This window comes from Hippocampus bargibanti, linkage group LG11, assembly GCF_051943395.1.
Source record: "Hippocampus bargibanti isolate YZ-2025 linkage group LG11, ASM5194339v1, whole genome shotgun sequence".
Lineage (NCBI taxonomy): Eukaryota > Metazoa > Chordata > Actinopteri > Syngnathiformes > Syngnathidae > Hippocampus > Hippocampus bargibanti.
Window position 1 is genome coordinate 8,526,575 of NC_142744.1, and position 17,285 is coordinate 8,543,859.

The 17,285-nt window shown below is 41.7% G+C and overlaps 1 protein-coding gene across 1 annotated transcript; it reads right to left on the reverse strand.

Annotated features, from left to right (window-relative positions):
- Nucleotides 1-280: 280 nt before the first annotated feature.
- ranbp3b (RAN binding protein 3b) lies at nucleotides 281-13,242 on the reverse strand. The gene is made up of 17 exons (XM_089008676.1): nucleotides 13,102-13,242; nucleotides 10,888-10,943; nucleotides 10,557-10,593; nucleotides 10,402-10,479; nucleotides 10,244-10,315; nucleotides 9,256-9,321; nucleotides 9,038-9,130; nucleotides 5,629-5,738; nucleotides 5,444-5,563; nucleotides 5,006-5,106; nucleotides 4,853-4,928; nucleotides 4,665-4,758; nucleotides 2,914-3,041; nucleotides 2,707-2,827; nucleotides 2,485-2,627; nucleotides 1,661-1,850; nucleotides 281-1,573 (listed from the first exon to the last, which is right to left on the reverse strand). Exons 1-17 carry the CDS (start codon nucleotides 13,121-13,123, stop codon nucleotides 1,530-1,532), a joined length of 1,551 nt encoding a protein of 516 aa, XP_088864802.1. The 5' UTR covers nucleotides 13,124-13,242; the 3' UTR covers nucleotides 281-1,529.
- Nucleotides 13,243-17,285: the final 4,043 nt, after the last annotated feature.

Consider the following 17,285-nt stretch of genomic DNA (forward strand, 5'->3'; position numbering starts at 1 on the left):
CTGACTTTAAATGCAGAGTTGTAGGACACCCCCCATTTGGTTTCTGTTTCTTGAGGAAGTCTGGAAGCAAAGCCTTGGAGGTTCAGCGGGTTAAGTCATTCTGCCATCATCGCAACACCTCACATCTATTGGAATTCAAACTGTAAAATTATCAAATACAAAGCATATTAAGATTCAAAGACATGGTTGCAAAATGTGTACATTGAAGTCAGAAAAAAATAGCATACAAGATCATGAAGTTTTTTTTTGTTAACATGGACGATTACAGTACTACATTCAATCCTATTTGGAAATCAACATTTATTGCAGAGGTTTATTTTGTAAAGGGGGGGGGGTGAGGAAGGAGGGAGTGGGACTGATGAGGAAAAAAACGGTGCGCCACCAAATGCTGTATTCAAAAATGTACATGACTTTTGAAAAAAAAAAGAAGATAATACAGTTATCACGCCGATGAGTCCCCACAGACACACACACACACACACACACACACACACACACACGCACGCACACACACACACACACAATGTCATTCCAACATGTTTTCCAAAATGTAAATAAAAATAACAGTAAAGCCCTGGGATGTTTTAAAAGAAATACAAACTATTACATGCAGGATGATTATTGACAGTTGAATTTGTCCAAATAAAAATAAAAATAAATGAAAACAGGTGAATTCTTCTGCCCTTCAAAGTTGTCACATGACCAGAAAGCTGCATGGTTTCAGTCCTTTATTCACTAGAATATAGATCGATAGGAAATCAAAACTGCGATGAATGACTCGCTCGGCCTTTACAAAGAGCACAAATGTTGAGATGCCCTCATGATGATGCCCTCCGCGCCCCCCGCCAAAAAAATAAAAATAAATTACAGTTGCCGAAACCAAATGCAGTTTGTGGGGATTTAGGGCTGGGCTCGGGTAGGAGTTGATCAAGGGGGACCCGATGCAGAGGAGCTGACAGGATAGATTGGTTGAATAGGCCACAGATTCTGGAGCTTGATGGTTGACCCTCAAGTTGCGAACGCAGGAGATAATGGTTGGGGGAGCAGGGGGCGGGGGGCAACTGTACAGTGAAGTCAAAAGGTCCTGAAGTAGAAACTGCAGTCTTAACATGTGCCATACTTCAAAATGTAGAGGAAAAACACCCTTTATGCTCATCAATATGATGAGCAGAAAAGTCCCAAACCAAAGCTTTGAAGTCTTTATTTTTGCTAGTGAAGGGGGGGGGGGGGGGTGCTGATGAGAAACTCCAACACAATGGGAGGAGGAAGAAAAGGAAAGGACTCCATTGATGACGCAGATTGGCTGGTGGGAGGGGGAGATACTCCTGCACTGGTGTGGTGTGGGGTCAAGGGACTTGTGGGGCGGGGGGTGATTATTTCCTGGAGCTACACTTCTAATATCCAAAGGTTACTGGTCTGGAAGGACCACGTTGGTCAAAAGGAGTGTCCGTGAAGATGCCTGCAGAAAAAAAAAATGTCTCCAAAGTGACATTTCCGCAGGGTATCTTGAAAGGGGGGGGGGGGGGGCGCTATGTGCTTCCCGCGGTCTGGTTCTCGGCTCCCTCCGAATTAGCTACAGGTGGACAAAATGGATGCAATTAAACAGCGCATACGAGTGCAAAAATGTGAGAAAAAAAAAAGGGGGGGGGGGATCACTGACTCGTCGCAGCAGCTGTGGCCGAAGCGGAGGCGCCTCCTTCCTCGTCGCTGTCGTCCTCGTTGGATTGCGGCACTTCGGCCTCGGGGATGGTCGTCAAGGGGGTTTCGGGCTCTTGATCCGCGCGGCTTTTGAGGGCCAAAATCCGGTGATGCAACGCCGCCGCCAGTTGACCGACGTCCTTGGAACTACCCTGAGAAACACCACGGGATCATGGAGGCATTTTTGGAGACGATGGAGCGAAGAAGGCGTGAAATGTTGTTGTATCCGCTTAGGTCAGTCATGGAGATTACGGTTAATCGTAATCTACCCAAAATCTGTGTTAGAAACCCTACCAGGGAACACGTCATCTTGTATGAAGGGAAGTCAACCAATGCTACCGCAGTCGTCACAGTGGGGTCATATCTCGATCAAAAAATACTTTATAGCATGAATATATATAGAAAAAAAACGGATGTTTGACAGTAACCGAGTTTGCTTTTCAATAACAAGGCACTTGCTTGGAGAGATCAGTGAAAACGGAGGTGATATCTTTTCAATTCTGTAGAAGGTAGCTCCATCTGTTGGCCAAACTAAAAGCCAGCATTTGTCAGTCTCGCCTGTCGTTGCAAAAAAAAAAATGAAAATACCCCATTTGTCGGGGTTGCGACATATACGCCTTGTACACCGGAAAATATGGTAAATAAATGACATTTAATGATCGACTGTATTACTTGTGAGCTGGAACTTTCCCCAATTGCGGGACGAATAAAGGTATTCGATTCTGATTTGGGGACCTTGGCGGCCCGTCCCCATCTCCAACTAATCAACAGCTTGGTAAAACGTACCGATATTAGGAAGACCTTGACCCCCTGGTCCTCCGTGTCTGTGGCAGTGACCCGTACGCTTTTGTCGCTTGCCTTGTCCACCTGCATCTGGGGCCAAAGTTTCGTGTTGAGGATCAACCGGAGGCTGCCCTGGGTCCTCATCACTGGTAGGAATCAAAAAGACTTCAAACGCGTGTACCATCAAACATGGAGCTAATTGCGCTAGGCTCAATTTGAGTATACCCAGACGCGACTGTAGCGTGCCGTCATCCGTCGACGCCATGTCATTGAGCCTCAGCAAGCCCCGCCCTCGCTCTATCCACGACTGCGCCGTCTTCTCAAAGACGTATAACTTGCACTGCATCTGAAATATCCACGTGGAGTAAAGTGAGTCGTCGAAACGCCTTGTGGATGTGGCCCAAAAAATGTGCGATTGACAATGGGGAGTACCTGTAAAACATTGCTTTCTGATTCTTCCCCGGTTTTAACGTCCACTTTTTCTAAGATGCACTTCTTGGCTGTGGCTTTGGTGTAGGCTGCGGCAGACTCCTCCAAAGACTCCGACACGCTGTTCAATGCTGAAAATGCACATCGTCAAGCATCAAGGTAGACTGTTGATGTTGAGGGTTTGAACAGTCTCTACAAATCACTCAAAATGTCACTTTTTGACTTTGGCTACAAAAAGTCATTTTATGGTGCGTATGGAAAAGGAAAATATATATTTCTGCAAAACACACACACACACACACACACACACACGCATTTTGGACAATATTTGTGTGGTGCAAGGTGTCAGTTCTCAGGAATAAATTGCCACATAAAATTAATCGTACAAAATGTGAATTGTGATGGTCTGTGGCCACTTGTTGCGAGCCAACCAGGGGATGGAAAGTGTATCGATGTATAGACGTTCCCCTACCGACGAACAATCGAGTTACAACCAACGGTACATACAAGCATTTTTGTAGTAACATATGTAGTATTCTCTCCAGTTGTACATGAAGATATCTTTATAGAGCATATTTTATAAAATGTTCATTTTTCAGTACAAACCAATACAGGTTACTTATACAAGCCTTAAACATATATTCCATACAAACTATAGCACTGAAGCAACTTATGAACAAATTCACCTTACGAACGATTGTTCGGAACGTATCTTGTACGCAAGTTGGGGAGCGTCTGTACACACAATGGAAAATGCGCGACAGTTAAGGTGTCAAGCACAATTTGAGCGGCCTTGAGTGAGTACGCCCTTCAGGTGGTTTTTGTTTGATTTTTGATGCGAGGCCATTTTGTGGGATGCCGTGTTGAAGAAATACATAATAATGTATATAGCACTTCAACAACAACTGACGCTGGAACAAAGCGCTTAACATGGACAGCTATAATATACAAGAAATAAAGCAGTCACAAAGATAGAAAGCACCACAACACAAAAGACAGTTATTCAATTGTATGTTCGGGGTTTTTGGCAGATGCGTAATTTAACGGGAGTAGGTCACACCTGTAGTTAGCTTTACCTGGTCAAAATTATTTGATAACTTCCAAATTAACTCATTCGCTGCCATTCCCAAATTTATTCGGGCATTCAAAAGTGTGACGTTGAGCGCCATTCCCGAATTTGTTCGGGTTTTGGCTTTTCTTGCCAAGGATGTCGATAAAGCGCTGGTCAGACCTCTGGCAATGTTTTTCACTTCCACCGGGGGGCAGCGTTTGCCTTTTGTTCATGTTAGTGCTGTGTTACAGCTTCAGCTGTTGTTAAAGCGCAATATGAACCAATATGCATGTATTTATTGCATTGTATTTTGTATAGCCGGCCTGATTTCAAGCTCATATAACTCCAGACCCATCTAATTTAGGAATTAACTCTTTTTCTGATGAAGTCTATGGTTTCTAATGCTCTATTGAATGTTTATGTAGCCCTAAAACTCAATATTCTGTGGGTCCTACAATTTCAGTGAAAATGACAAAAACCCTGGCACTGGAGGGGACACATTTTTACACATCGTCTGGCAGTGACTGGTTGCAGGAGCATTCAAAGTTTGCCCCCCTGGGGACTGCCTGTAAATTCAACTTCCTCTCAAGAGACCATAACATTTTCTTTATCCGAGATGTATTTTTGCAGTCCCAGAACTCACAATGAGAGCGTAAATCAATGTATATAAAGCCAGGAGGGAGTTCAAGGGGAGGGGGTTTACCCTTCTCTGGGGTGGCCTCTTGCGATGGGACCTCTAAAGTCTCTGGAACCTCTTTACTATCATCACTGGCGGTGGTCTCGCCCTTGGGAGGACTCTAGCATGGGAGGAAAAAAAATACACACACACACGTGGGAAATTAGTGCATTGTCCAACATGGCCGACGATCCAAACAAGATGTGTACCCTCACCAAAACTCGTTCAGACATGTTCTGCCCAAATACAAATTTGGCCCCACTGTCAGCACTGTTTGTGGCATTATTTGAACTGAAAAGACAAAACAGATGAATGGATTGATAATAATTGAACAATAATAATAATTAAGATGCAATAAGTGATATTACCTTGGGGTGGAGATATACTGCAAGAAATAATTGGTGCCCTCTGATTGACAGTCTCCCGGACTGCAGTCCTTTGACTTTTCTTCTGTACTATTCTGGTCCACCTGGGAGGAAGACAAAGGAGGAATCATTCGCTTCTGACCATCCAGTCGAAAATGGGGGATTAACATAATGGATTTTTTTTCTTAATCTCTTCATTTAAATTCAAGAGGTTAGATGTGTGTTAAAAAAATCTGATCGATTACTCCGCAGCAGAGGGTGAACCGCATTATTTTCCCCTCTCTCGTTTTACTGAGAAAACGATCAGCAAGGACAATTTTAAGTGTTCAATTCTCAATTCATGTTCAACAGAACATGGCTACTGGACTGGAATTGCGTTTGTAGTTCTTCCTTGTGATGTGCGGATGGGGTCTCAAGGCGAGAGACGTGGTTGTGGCTCACCTTTGCTCTGTCTTTGATATTCTGACCAAATACGAAAGAATTTGCTACATCTCCTTCCTCCTTCTCACTTCCACCTTCATCTGTGACGTGACTCGGGCCGTGCTCCTCGTTTTCGTGTTTCTGAAATTAGCGGGAATCAAAGCGCAAACCGATTCCCTTTCTGAGGTGCCTGGAGGAAAATGTACCTGTGATGTGTTCGGGGTGGCTGAGTGCTCTGTGTTGTTCAGGAAAAGGGACTGAGGGGCGGAAGGGTCGTCGATTGACTTTTTGACTCCGTTGGTTCCACAGGTGGAGTCTGAAAAGAAGGGAAATGTGTCAACGAAAAGATTGCATTGCAGGGATGCATCTGGGAAATTAAAAAAGGGGGCCATTGTGTCTGAAAATGGGGCCAAATTCAAAAATTGATGGGGCATATTTCTAAATTCCATTCATCCATTTTCCGTTTCGCTTATTCCTCATTAGGGTCGCAGGGGGTGCTGGAGCCTATCCCAGCTGTCTTTGGGCACGAGGCGGGGGACACCCTGAATTGGTTGCCAGCCAATCGCAGGGCACACAAAGACGTACAACAGTCACTCTCTCACACTCACACCTAGGGACAATTTGGAGTGGTCAATCTGCCTGCCATGCATGTTTTTTCGGAGTGTGGAAGGAAACCAGAGGACCCGGAGAAAACCCACGTGGGCCCGGGGAGAACATGCAAACTCCACACAGGGAGGCCGGACCGGGACGCGAACCGGCGACCTCTGCACTGTGAAGCCGGTGTGCTAACCACTGGACTACCGGGCCTATTTCTAAATTGCAAATTAAAAAAAAAAAAAAAAACTTTGAGTGAAATCTATTTTTCTAATATAGCAACAATGTTAATTCACGTAAAAGAATGTATTAATACATAAAATAAACAAAATATTCTATGTTCTTTAGTTACTACACAATCCTGTGCTACTGATACATGCGCACCAAATCCAGAAGACATTTAAACAGCTTCTTCCCCCAACTCAGAACTGTATAGTGCCTCTTCAATTTTTTTGATGATACTAGTGCAGCATGTTCTATCGGAGACAAATTCTTTGTGTGTTCTACATACTTGGCAATAAAGATGATTCTGATTCTATTTTGAGATTTTACATTATTACAGAAAAGACAAAGAAAACAGACTTATCAATATTTCTTACTAGTGTCTACTTAAACAAATGTCTTCGCTTTGAAGATTTGCAATTTGCTGCAACAGCTGACATTATTCCCATTAGCCACTAAATTCAAATCATTAAAAGCAGTTTGCTGCAACGAAATGTCGATAGTTTCTTAAAAAACGAGAATATGTTTGTTTGCTGCCTGTTTTTAATGTCTTTCAGTTTCACTCCTGTTCTCACGCTCCATATTGCAAACACCCACCATGTTCGATGTAAATACTGCAATGCACCATTGGTAAATGAATATTTGATTATATTTTTCGATATGGCTTATGGCTCGATATCGGTACGGCAAGATGGCAGACGACAAAAGTTAAAACCTCTGAAGGAAAATGAACAGCTTTCAAATACTGTTTAACAAAATGTTCCTTTAGCTATTTTAACAGAAGTACTGTACAGTGAGACCTCAACTTACGAACTTAATTGGTTCCCAGAGTGTGTATCTCCAAAAAACAAATTCCCATAGGAAACCATTAAAATGGGAATAATCCGTTCCCGGGTTTCCAAAAAATGTACTTTTCAACTGAATAAGCCTTAAAACTACACACAACCTACCTTATCCTATATGTATAATAAATGTGCTATTGTATTGTAATGAAAGAAATACACTGCACTTTATAATAAAGTCACTTTATTTACATTTGTGATGGTCATTGATGGCTCTTAATTGACACCTGTTGCTTTCTGACTTGTAAGGTCTTACGACACTGAGGCATCACATTATCTTTCATCATGTTGATGATTCTTATAGCCTTTACTGAATGGAACTGTTCAATAAAAGCCTGCACATCAACTGTTGAATGGCCTGCTTCTGCTTGTCCTCTTGAAGGCAAATCAAATTCTCTGTGTTGATGACCTCATTATGGTCAGCAACAAGCTCCTCGAGGTCATCTGCATTCACTTCGAGTCCCGTAGGTGCTGGCAGAGATTTTATGACAACAAAAGGCGCGAGTCCGATGATTCCATGGACGCGGAATAAAACGCGACAAAAGAAGGCGGGCGGGGCGAATAAAATGGCACACTCGCGTCTAACAATCACCTTGTGCAAAGCAAACTTTTGGAGCACAAGACATAGCGATGCACTTCCGTCGTAATCATGTCACTGGTGAGGTGACAGTGACTCGTTGAAATGAAATTGAAGTGTTGGGAGCGGCAGCCACACCCGAGCTGTCAACTCGCACGTGACAATTTAGCGTGACTATTGACACGCTCTTCCGGTGTGTGTGAAAACACTAGCTCTGATTGGCTTACCATGACGCATGACTCTACCCTTTAGTCAATCACAATCACTTCTATTGCATCTTGACAAGTGTAGCAACACAAAAACATTGGCAAGTGTTTGTCACCGCTCATTCAGTTAGACAATGCTTTCCAAACAGCCTAGAATCATAAGAAGTTGTGCGCTATTCTCGAACCTGAACGCACAAACAGAGCAGAGTAGACGTGTACGGCTGGTAGTTTCTTCAATTTATTCATAGTAACGCACCACATTTGAACTGAGGCTGAACACGAGCTTGTGGTGTTTATTTTCCGGTCCCATAATAGTAAAATTATCAGCAAAAAGCTCCAAGTAGGCGATCGATGTGTGCATTCAATGAGAAGGGGTATGGAAAGTAGGGCCGGCTGGAGCGCTGTTCGGTCGTGTGCTACAGCCGAAGATCACTTTCGCCAGATCCGAAGGTCTTGTGCTTGATGGACCGGCCGTGGTGGGTGTGTATTATGAAAATAGCGCTTATTATAAGGCTTAATTTTCATGAATTTGACGTTCGTATGATGAAAGGTTCGTATTATAAGGCGTTCGTAAGTTGAGGTCTCACTGTATTTATTCGAGTATTATGCACAACATTTTCTCCCTAAAAAAAGAACTCAAAGTTTGGGTGTGCGTTATAAACGAGGCCTGGGAAAAAAAATTCTCATATGTATTTAATGCTTTATCTCTTCCAGGAAGGGGCAGCATTTCCATGGCTATTCTCCATAGTCACTTTTAAGAGTCATTTTCAATTTTCGGAAAGACCCGGATCACGCACATTCCTTTTTTTTATTGTTGATTACCATTTCTTTAGCTACCTTCATTTCCTTTCCTCGCTCACACCAAAACGTGAGTTAAGCATTGCTGTTTTGCACAATTGCCAATATCCAGAGTTTTGATTCAGAGTTCTTCATATTTTAATTGTTATACTGATAGCCGAGAAAAAGTGAAAATTAGGGGTGCGCGTTACACACGTGTGCGTTATACTCAAATAAATACGGTATGTCATACGCAGCGCGAATCACTGCAGTGGAGTTCCAAAGTTGTGCCAGTTGGCTGTCAAAATGTGTCAATGGCGCAAGGGCGCGGCGGCCGAGATGGATCCCTGCGATTGTGTGCAAACATGTCAACAAAAGTAATAATGACGTTACATACTGGATTCCGTATGGGATTTTGCGGCAGGCGCTTGGAGAACCGCAGGGCGGAGAACGCTGCGGTGTTGCTCTTTCGGTTTCTGACTCGGGACGCCTGTAAGTACAAACGCGTTTTTTGTCCTCTGAAAGTGAGTTTCCATATGACAATTATGGATTGTTTTGGGCACATTTCAGAGAAATGTGCAGAAATGAGGCTGAAAGGCAACGTGCAGCACAAACCTGAACTGGGCGCCTGCCCGTGGATGAGAGTTGGCGGCTTTAGTCGGAACCCAACCGGCTTCTCCTCTGTCGGCGAGTGAAAGTGGGTGAAGGGACAAAGCATTGAACATACACATCAGTTAGATCACAACCTGTTTTTCTGCACCACTCCGAGCCACTTGAGTCCGTTACCACGGCAACACTCGCAGTCATTGATCAGCTTTTGCTCCGTTCAAGCCGAGGCTAATTTTGATACATTTGTCTTAAAACGTGGCATTTATCTAGCCATAGCAGATGCAGACAACCCGAAAAATAATAATAAATAAATATAAAATACAGGATGGGGTTGTAATATTTTATCCTTTATTCCCTTTTTGACCTGTTGTGAAAACATTTTGGGACTGTTAGCGACAGATTTTGCTTTGATTCTGAGTGGGACATACTCGTCATTTGCCACCTGGCCGCTCCAGTAAATAAATACATAAACAAAAGAATAAAATAACATGCGCCTCAATTTTATGTTAAGTACTAATTTGAGATAAGATCAGATGGGGGAGGGCTGGACTGATGGAATAACTTGCAGCGAACCGAAACAAACAAACAAACAAACAAACAAATAAATAAATAAATAAATATCAAAGCTTTTATCATTTAGTCCTTTTTGCCCAAAACGGTCCCGATTAATAACGAAAATCTAAGAAAACATTTTGGGACTGTTAGCGAAAGATTTTGCTTTAGTTGTATGTAAATGGTCATTTGCTAGGCCGCCCCAGTAAATAAAACAACAGTAATTTGAGATAAGTACAAATTTGAGATAATATCAGATGGGCAGGGGGAGCTAGACTGACAGAATACCTTGTAGAGAACCGAAATTGTTGAAATGATCTTTTTTTGTCAATTTTCAAAAGCCACATCTCCCTCAAAAGAGTCAACAGGGTTTTTCTTCCCCAGTTTCGTTATTAATCGGGACCGTTTTGGGCAAAAACAAGTAGTCATTGCAAAAGCTCACCTGGCTCAGAGTCAGAGTTCCCAGTCGGAGACTGGCAGAAACTGGGGGGCATGAATACATTGTTCTTGGGAACTGCAAAGGAGTTGTGAGAAAGCTTTTAGCATACAAATCGATCTCTTGTGTGAATTCAAGCAAAAACGGAAAAACAAAGCGGTTACCAGAGTGTAGCGGCGGGAATGATGAAGTCCTTTCCCTTTTTACTGGAGGGAAGTAGTTTGTCTCGTCTTTATCTGAATCTGAAAGATCAAATTCAATTAGTAATTTTTGGGCACATTAGCAAAGCAATCGGCCTTTTTCGACATTTCGGTTTTACCTTCTCCATCCTCTGCACTTGAGCCCTCTGCAGATCGCTGTAAGAAACACACATTTGAAACAATCTCAAGACGAGGTCGGCTTGATTAAAAGAAACCCCCAAAAATATATAGCAGGTTAAAAATATACCATGATTTATCATTAGAAAATTTACAGCCGTGAACACCAGGGGCAAATTGTGACTAAAAAGTGAAATATGTGCCTGAGAAGCCCGACGGTGGAGCCTTGTTTATAGTTCAGTCGGTGGTGAGGAATGTGCGTAGCGCTTTCTTCAAAGGCGTTCTTATTTTAGCTGGCAGAAAGCGCTTCATCATCTTTGAAGGAGCACTCACCTTCTGAGTTTTGTCTTTTTGGAAAACAAATACAGGAGGCGCTATGGCAGGCTTGTCTGTCGGGAGAAAAAAAGGGGGTAAAAAAAAACTTTAATCATCTATTTCCAGGCAGGCAGTCATGTATTCACACTCCGCATCAACAGTGGACTCGACTCTACTTCGGAGGTAAGAAGGGTTATTTTGGGGTCACATTAAAAAAACGTTTTTAGTTCTCGTGTCATTAGGGTTTTGGTTCAACTGTGCTTCATTGAATTCTCAATCTGTTATTTTTTTCCATTTCCTCAATTGTAGGTATCAACTCGTCCTTTTAAGGCTCCATAGAAATCCTTGGGGTATTTTATGTTGTGCTAATAAATCATGATGTGGGTTCAGGTGCTTACAAATGGACCGTTTCAAACACGCCACTGTGTACCTGTGGAGATTCTCCTGTTGTTTTGGCTTCAAATGCTTAATTTGAGCCACAACTCACCGAAAACCACCACAGCAAATTAATATGTGCAATTTATACCTCAGTTTGTGGTTTGCTATGTTCGAGAGATATATAAACGTAGCTTTCACTCTGGGCAGTTTGTTCACTAGCGGTATCACAAAGATAAAAGCAAGGTTCGGGTATTGATTTTAAGTTGCGTAGGGATCTGGGTGATCGTTTCAAGGCGTGGAGATGACGCCAAACCACAAAAAAAGAAAAAAAAAAAAACACGGCAGCGCTTTTAAATGTCCACATCCATTCCATAGAAGTGCAGCTTTAATGTTTCCAAACAAATTGGGTATGAGGGGGGGAAGGACTACAGTCCGTTTTTTTTTCTTCGTTTTTTTACGATGGTCCAGGACTGAAACAAGATGTAACTTGGTTCTCCTTATGTGAGAGAGGGATGGACAGGAGTAAAAATACACTCCCATATCACACACTATTCTGTTTATGTTACTTCTCACTTAATAGTGATGTCGAGCAGATAAAGAACCAGGAAGCTTCAGTTCCTCATCACTAAAACTATTAGACAAGACTGTGAGGCGCTTGCCCTGATGTCAAGATATCTGTTTGCTCTCAAGATGAACGAAAACAATATTTGTACTTTAGACACAACCTTGCCTTGGTTGACTTCATCTACTGGCTTGCGTTAGACAGATTGGGTAATTTACGACACATAATATATACACACATAATATGGGGAAAAACAGTCTAATAATGCATTGTAATTAACCACAACCATTCACGGTTTGGTTTTTGGATACTGTATAGGTTTTCAATTGTTTCGCACTGACTCTGCCTAACGTTATTTGTGGAGATTACAAAATTGAAAACACAAGGCTTTAATGAACATAATTAGAAAGGCATAATATGGAAGTAACACACATATAGTGGAGGCTGTCAGAAGCACGTGGAAATTCCCGTAATAACAACGACATTGCAGGTCTATTTGTGTGTGACCAGCATTTGGTTTTAGGTAACAACAACAGCTCTTTCAAAGTGATTTCATTTCGATTGATGGACTATTCGAGCATCCTCCAAAGGCTATCCAGCAAATAGACAGCGCCACCCACTTGTACGACGCTGGAAAAGGGGAGAGTAGTGGAACATCGCTCATGGTTGTCACGGCTCCATAAACGTCTTCGGCTACACTACTGACACTCGTACGCAGAGCGGAATCAGGAAAAAAACATTTGAAGGGGGAATATTTAGTCACCAAAACAGATAATAATAAGTCGGACAACTTTACCCGCCTAAATGTACGTAAATCGAAAACCCTGCCGGCCGTTGACAACATGGGGGGAGCAAAAAATGATCTCAAGTACCCACTCGCACAGGCGACCCGATATGTACTTTCTGATTTCACATAATGCAACACGTATTACCACAATGTACTAGCAAATAAATACAATGCGTCTGAATAGCAAAGTGGCTATCAATAGCCTGGTGCTAGCATTGTGCGATCAAGACGCTAACTAAACATTAGCATCTGAGGGCGTTCCGAAGCTTTCCAACTATTAGCCGGATCCAAAGCCTTTAGCCGCGTTAGCTTGTTTGCTAACAGTGTAGCCTTGGAAACGCCGGTAAGCACTCGTGCAACTGCAACCGGCACCCAACGAGCCGCCGACCTGTGTCTTATCATCCTCGAGTGACGTACAAACGCCGCAGAAGGCGCCTATCGGAAGTCGGTAGGGCGAGTTTTTGTGTTACCCGCTATCCTCACTGCACACGGCTAAGCAACTCACCTTCGTTCGCCAAGTCCGCCATTTTACTTCGACGCACACACACCCACAAGCCACCGCGCAGATAAGACAGGCCCAGGCCGGGAGAGGGAGCGCTCACTCGGCCGCCTTCGACGAGCTCTCGCGTCCCGCCTGCATCTGCACTCGTCTGCTTTCGTCTGACTGCGTCTGCACTCGTCGGCCTTCGTCGACGAGCTCACGCGTCCCGCCTGCATTTGCACTCGTCCGCCGTCGTCTGCTTTCGTGTTAGCGCCAGAGCGGGGGAAAAAATAAAGAAATTTTACACCTCTAATGAATTGAGTTTAATTGCTATTATTCCAAAATTCTATACACCCCTGATTTATACATATTTTCTTGATTGTGTCAATATTATTAATTTGTCCAAGTAAGTATTTTGATATATTTTAATTTTAATTGGATATTGCTTCCCCCCCCCCTCTTTTTTATGTTTATTTAATCTGTAACTGGAATCGCTTGCTTAAAATCCAAAGAATGTTTTAATTTTCATGGATGTTTTCACTGTAATCTGTTTTATTATTTGAAATAGAATTTGCGTGAAACCGTCTTTCTGTCAAGTAGTCTGTATTGGACTTGTATATTAATGTATTGTATTTATTGTTAAATATTGTTTATTTTTATATAATGTACTCATTTTAATATTTTCTTGCTCTTCAAATAAAATCCAAACATAACAAATAGACAGTATGGACAAGAAACTGGATTATTTTTAAACATTTTGTTGCCCATTTATTTAGTTGTTTAATTTATAGTAATTCATGATATAGTTTAATGAAAGTGAAATAGAAATTAAATCTATATATTGAGAAAAAAGTATTTTTTTATTTGTATTTTTTGTAGTAACAGTTGTTCTCGTACTAAAAAAAATATTATATTTTTTATAATTACCAGTGACTTTAACTATTATTTATCGTGCTGTGGTTAACACGTCTGCTTCACATTTTTTAGTTTTGTGGTTCAAATACTTGCATGGATTTCCTAAAATAAAGTTAAATAAAAGAAAGAATCACTAATGCATTTCTATAGAGTTCTTTTCCTTTCGGCGTTTCCCTTCAAGGGTTGCATTTCTAATGACAATTACAATTAAAGGGCAACCGACGTCACTTTTTTGTTTTTTAACTGACATCAGAAAAACGTTTTATACCATCTAAAATACCCAAAACACGCAGTATGATATTTTTATTCAAATGCAAAACACCAATAAAAATGACTTAAAGTGCCCAAAATCTGCAAAAAATTGAGCTGCGAATTGGGCATTTTCAGAAAGTCCCGCCCCCAGTTCATGAAGTCACGCCAAGACGTCTTGCATTGCTGGAGAATAAAAACAATGGCTTCAGATTTGGAGAATATGCTTTCTTGTTACACATTCAGTTATGAATATGATTCAAATAGTTCCGAAGAGGAAAGCATACATGTTTGCAATCGATTAAAGAATTTATTCTGTGTCATTTTGAGGCAAACGGGCGGGGGCGGGGGGGGGGTGTCTCACCCAAAAAGAGGCAACAAAATGGCTACCGAGCTGTGAGGAATGAATCAGCCCTTTCCACAGGCTGAAAAAATGATTTCCATGGAGCTTGGACTCCCTATGCTGGCGGCTTTTGGATGTAACACACGGTTAAAAAAAAACAGTACAGCAAAATACATTGACGTGATGCAAAGACGCTACAATGCGTCTTTTTTTCTGTCAGGAGACTGTCCTTTTCTGACGTCACGTGAGTACTCATCACCAACTCAAAAACAAGACTTCCTGAATGTTCTGCGCGAGTCTTAAAACGTAAAATATAGCTATATGCGGTGTAATCTTATTAAAATACGCTCAGTAGAAGTCATTTGAAGTCATTTTACAAATTATGGACACGACGTGTCCGGAGATGTCGGTTGTCCTTTAAGTATAAATGTAATTCACAACGCTGAACCACGAGAGGGAGACATTTTGCACAACAAATCATTATAAATCAAATAAAAGACTTCCTCAAGAACAAACGTCTTTCCTAAGTTTATACAAACATGGGGGAAAGTAATTTGAAATAATGAAAAATAAAAAATAAAAATACGTATTTGCGGCAGTGTGTGTCTTAATGTGTTGAGAGTGTTAGTTTGACTTAATGACAAAAGCCCACTTCCAGGGAACAAATTGGAATGTTCGAACACCCTCATTGTTCACATTACTATGAGCATAAAGTAAATGCTGATCAAGCACACAAAAAAACAACACAAATCTTACGTGATTGCTCAAGTTTGGCCAAAAGGGAACCAAAACAAACAAACCAGAATTGACATTTCACAAGAGTTGACATTGCGTAAAGCCAAATGGCCCCGAAGGCTTCCATAAAGAATGAAACTTAACATTTTCCTTCAGGCGCGACCACAACAAGCCACCGCTTGTGTTTAGTGCTTGTCTTATCTTCCGTCAGGAGAGCTTGCTTTGTGTTGGAACCGTAACTTTTTTTTCTTTTCCCATCCATCAGCACGATGCCTGCGTCCGCAGCATGAAACCTGACAGCAAATTCTTTCTTTCATAAAGATATTAAATCTTATACAGTAGGTTTTTGGAGTAACGTGCCAAATGTGGTGATGTTAAATAAATACATCAACAAAACTACAAAAGGAGTAAAACTTCAACATTTCAAAATAACTCGCTGCCGACTATCAAAATGACGAATGAATAATCTCTTCAAATCTTGAAAGGCAGCATCAGCGCAATCATCTATTTGTCTATCTTCTAATCTGTTTCTCCTCACAAGGATCGCATGCGTGCTGGAGCCTATCCCAGCTGTCTTCGGGCAGTAGGAAGGGTACACTTTGAACCGCTTGCCAGCCAATCGCAAAGCACGCAGAGACGAACAACCGTTCCTGCGCACATTCACAATTAAGGATAATTTGGAGCGTTCAATCAGCCTGCCATACATGTTTGTGAAATATGGGATGAAAACGGAGTACCCGGAGAAAAGCCAGGCAGGCAAGGGGAGAATACACAAACTCCACACAGGAATCAAATTCTGCACCGTGAGGTCGATGCGCTAATCGGTCAACCGGCAATTTAGTACAATCAGTCTATCTTAAAAAACAAGCAAACAAACAAACAAAACATGGTTTTGCCGGAGGTTAACTGAGGAGCTCCTTTCTGGCTCTTGATTAACCTCGTATCAAAATTATCAATTACCAGAAACTGTTCCAATTGTTTCTGGGTTGAAAGGGGAGGTCAATTTCGCAGACATGAGCTAGGAAGGGTTGAATTTGGTAGGTCATTAGCGCTATCGTTAGGCCGAGGGGGTGGTCACCATTAAGTTCAATTTTGACCAAACCCCTTCCTCAAATGATAATATTCTGCTAGGACTGGGTCTAAACAAATAGCTGAACGAAAAAATACACAAACAGCACACATCATTGCTAAACATTATTCACACAGCTATTTGGCTAACGATCTTGTTGACTAGCTTGCTAACCAATTTAACAACAACATATATACTAAGTCTGTAAGGTGAGCCTGAGAGCAAACTACGTCTGAAGTCTGAAGAAAAAGTTAAAACACAGTCGTGAGACCGATGAGGTGGTCACAATTACCGGTAAGTCAGATCTTCTCTAAATCTTCCTAAAATCATCATATTCTTGTAGGACTGGTTCTAAAAAATAGCTGAAACAACAAACATGAACAGCACACAAACACTATGCACTATTGGTAAGTGTTATTTACACAGCTAGCTTGCTATCTAGCTTGTTGACTAGCTTACTAACTAGTTTGTTTACTAGCTTGCTAACCAATTTAACAACAACAAACTGCGTGTGAAGTGTTATTGCTTTTTTAACTAAGAAAAAAATTGATTGGATTACCCTTTATTAGTCTCACAGTAAAGAAATGTATATTTCACAGCAGCAAAGTGATGGAAGGAAGAGAAGAGGAAAGGAAGGAGTAGAAAAACAAAATACAGGAGTTGCTGCAAAGGCAGCCACTCTTGCGATGCCATTTTGAATTCAAAAGAACAAAAAACCAAAATAATATGACAACACTTAGACACAGGCATTCAATTTTAAGCACTTTCTGCACCCTCTTTGCTGTATGAAGCAGTTCTAGAAAATCAGGAGAGGAGCAAAGCGTCCTTTTCACCAGTGGATCAGGGACGTCATGCTGAAATGTGGACGTCTTCTGTAAGCTAAATGTTGAAAGCAAA

Excerpts from the sequence above, each read along its gene's own strand:
- ranbp3b (XM_089008676.1), bottom strand. The coding sequence starts at position 13,123 with ATGGCGGACTTGGCGAACGAAG. Across the intron at positions 4,759-4,852 it reads ACATGTCTGAACGAGTTTTG|AGTCCTCCCAAGGGCGAGAC; the intron begins GTGAGGGTACAC and ends CTCCCATGCTAG. Across the intron at positions 2,628-2,706 it reads CACGCTACAGTCGCGTCTGG|TGATGAGGACCCAGGGCAGC; the intron begins GTATACTCAAAT and ends GATTCCTACCAG.